Source organism: Austrofundulus limnaeus, unplaced genomic scaffold (genome assembly GCF_001266775.1).
Source record: "Austrofundulus limnaeus strain Quisiro unplaced genomic scaffold, Austrofundulus_limnaeus-1.0 Scaffold844, whole genome shotgun sequence".
In the NCBI taxonomy this organism is placed as follows: Eukaryota; Metazoa; Chordata; class Actinopteri; order Cyprinodontiformes; family Rivulidae; genus Austrofundulus; species Austrofundulus limnaeus.
The window spans coordinates 38655-42236 of record NW_013953246.1 but is presented as its reverse complement, the minus strand read 5'-3'; the positions used below and the strand labels follow the sequence as shown (position 1 = coordinate 42236).

Below are 3582 nucleotides of genomic sequence, written 5' to 3'. Positions count from 1 at the left end.
TCACAATTGTATACCACTTTGTGTTGGTCTTTCACATTAAATTCCAGTGAAATATATTTATGTTTGTGGTTGTGATGTGACAAAATATGGAAAAGTTCAAGGGGTATGAATACTTTTGCAAACCACTGTATTAGCTCATTGCTAGCGCGACGAACAAGCTAAACTGAGGTCCTCCATCCATATTTTCAGTTACAGACTGAGTCATTTTTGTGTTCTCCTCTCTGTCATGTGGATGGAGGACCTCAGTGATGAGAGGAGAATGTGTAGCGCTGAGCTAATACACATATATGGTGATAGTGTCAGGGCTAATGCTAAAGCTAACAGGCTAAGCAGAGGTTCTTCTGAAACCAGAGAGCATTGACAGAGAGAGGACAAGGCAGAAATGACTCGTCCTGTGTACACTCTGTTTAATGGTGGATGAAATAAAGAAAGTGGTGGTACTTTATTTACTTTGAGCAAGTGAACYTCBTGRTCACAAGATAATTAATCCACCAGATAATTCAGAGGTGGTCTGTTCGGTAAATTTTACTTCAGGAGCTGCGAGGCTTGTTTTCAATCTTCAGACTGAACTGAAGCAGCAGCTGCTGACGTCATTACGCTCTTGCGCGATGCTGCGTTCAGGACAAGCATGGAAAACTCACCACTCTTATTCCAATACGGTCGCAARGATGCWTTTAGGTACTGAAATGGAATTGCATGAACATTCACCTGGTGGTTATGTAATACAGAGAATCGATAATAAAAAATCTGCGTCGACAAATTTACATAATCGACGTCATCGATTATTTCAACTAATCGGTGCGGCCCTACTTGTGACGTCCACGGCCGACCCCAGTTACCACTACTGTGCATGTGTGTCAAGGACAGAAAGGCAGATGTGGCAGTGGAAGGTGTCAAAGCAGTTTGGAGAGAAAAACAAAGTAAAGAACAACAAAAAAAGAAAACGATTAATTGATTATTAAATTAGTCATTGATTATTTTAATAATCGATTAGTTGTCGATTAATCGATTAATCGTAGCAGCCCTACTCCTGACAAACAAACACACGCTCCAACATGATCAAATAAACCAGTAGAGCTGTGTTAGCTGCTGTGGTTAGTATAAATTTCTGTGTGATGGTGGTGGTGGCAGTGAAGTGGATTACCGTGGTGAACACGCTGGACGCCGTGGACCAGGACAGACAGGGAATCAGAGGGATGGGTTTCGGCCAGTTGGTCACTGCGAGTGATGCCATCTTGATATAAAGACACACAAAACATGATCTTCAAATTGGATTTATCAGATTACACATCAAATATTTTGGGTGTTGTTGATAAAAAGTCACACTCTCGTATTTCATTGGACCGCCTTTAGCTTAGGTTACAGAACTCGTTCTCTGTGGCATCATTTCCACAAACTTCTGAAATGTCCCAACATTCATTTTCTGTCAAGAGTTTTATTTTTGCAAAGATCTTCTATTGATGACAGGATATTTGAACCACTGTGAAAGGTCTTCAACAGATCTCACTGTTAGGGTTAAATAACACATCAGCTGAAACATGAGCGGTGCAGTAATGAGTGTGTTTGTAAATCTATGTTACATCATTACAATGAACTGTATGGGGTCACTTTTAACTTTTAGGTTTCGTTCAGCTACTTTTAGATTTTAACTACTTTTGTAGGAAGAGGCAAGGATATAAGCTGGGTCTATGTAACAACAGAGCTGACTACCTCACAAAAGCTGGCAGTCAGGCTCACTTCAAAGGACCAGAGCCTGTTGTAGGTACCTCAGCAACACTCTGTAGGACTGCCCTACAGGCCTGGATTAGACGTCAACACTCAATCCGCTGGAGGTAGATGACTGTAGACAGGCATGGGAACAGATTAACAGCCTAAATCTAAGGTTTGGGAAAGCTCTCATCTCCCTGACAAGGAAAACTCTAAGGACACTGGTTGGAGTCCTAACTGGGCACAGTCTGCTCTGGTCTGTGTGATGCCTGTGGCATTGAATTAGAGACCTCTTTGCACTACTTAGACCACTGCCTGGCTCTGAGTAGTCAAAGGAAAATAATTCTTGGGGACCCCTTTATGGATCCTGAGAAACTCAGAACACTGAGTGTTTCTAACCTTGTGTCCTTCATTCGAGGGACGAGAAGGTTTGAATGAAGACCAGTGTCTTTTTGGGGAGAGCAATGGGCCCACTTAGGAGGCCTCCGCTCATATGGATTTTATATCCATCCTCACTAACCACAACCATAAACTGGGTCTATAACACCAGCTGTTGAAAGGTCACAGATGTCTCTTTGTGACACCACAAAGAACAAGAAGCACAGAACTGAGCTCATGTCAACCCACAAGAGGCAAAGAGAGGAACCCACCGTAGGTCCGCTGAAGATATGGACCGGAACAACTAAGAACCTGCGTCAAGCTGCAGGCCAGAGAGGCCAGGGAGAAAGGTGATGGTAACTCATCACTTAGAGGCCACGAGTTTCCCTCTGAAAGACAAGCCTGGTCCTCCAGGCCTGATGACATCATCACCTGTGACAAGTTCCAGTCAAGAAGGGATGTTGTGGTGATGAGCCGGTTGACCAGGAGAGGGAGCAGTAACTCAGTATTACTGCAGTTTTACAGAAAAGGCCATTTCTCTGGTTGTTTTAATGAAAACTCCTCTTCAAAGTGTTTCAGGCAGAGCTAACATCACCTTCCTGACAGCCTGAGCCAACAACAGGTTATTTTACTAACTCACATATCCTCCCATGGAGATGCCCGTCATTCCCAGAGGCCAGTAGCCCTCTCTCTCCAGCCATCGAAGCAGCACTGTGGACTCCAGGATCAAAGCTCCGCCCATCACAAACAGGTCTGACACGTTCTTCAGACACGACCTCCTGAAATATCCAGACAGTGTACTCTGTTACCAGGACTGAGAAATAATACTAACATTTCACAGATAATCTGACTTATGTTTCTTTGACCCACAGGACTACATTAATCTGAAGATTTCTGTATAATTATTACTTATAATCAAAACTAAAAATCCATTTAAACTTCAGGTTGTGATGACAAAAACAGAAGATCTTAATTATGTTTTATTTTATTGTGTTTTATCAATGAGACTTAAGTTTCTATTCCAAGAGGGACCTGAGCAAAAGTTAAATTAAAAAATAAAAGCTTTGAATCAAGTTTTACATGAATATGAAACACAGTGTCTGAAGAGTTCACTTACAGCTGGTCTTTAGGTTTCCTATAGCCATGTTAGCTTCAGTCAAGAAACAATACAGCTGTTTACACACAGTACACACAGTACACACCAGATACACACCGTACACACCAGAAATACACACCAGATCCACACAGTACACCAGATACACACAGTACTCACAGTACACACCAGAAATACACAGAATACACCAGATATGCACAGTACACACCAGATACACACAGTACTCACCATATACACACAGTACACACAGTACACACCAGATACACACAGTACACACCATATACACACAGTACACACCAGATACACACAGTACACACCAGATACACACAGTACACACCAGATACACACAGTACACACCAGATACACACAGTACACACCAGATA

At 42.4% G+C, this 3582-nt stretch overlaps 1 protein-coding gene across 1 annotated transcript in view; it reads right to left on the bottom strand.

The window, feature by feature from the left end:
* The window catches only part of abhd18 (abhydrolase domain containing 18), a 46131-nt gene that overhangs the window by 9602 nt on the left and 32947 nt on the right, over window positions 1–3582 (bottom strand). The window contains exons 7-9 of the mRNA XM_014029037.1: window positions 3203–3230; window positions 2726–2864; window positions 1145–1234 (exon numbers count right to left, since the gene is read on the bottom strand). Coding sequence (XP_013884491.1) covers window positions 1145–1234; window positions 2726–2864; window positions 3203–3230 — 257 coding nt within the window. The remainder of the gene's footprint in view (window positions 1–1144; window positions 1235–2725; window positions 2865–3202; window positions 3231–3582) is intronic.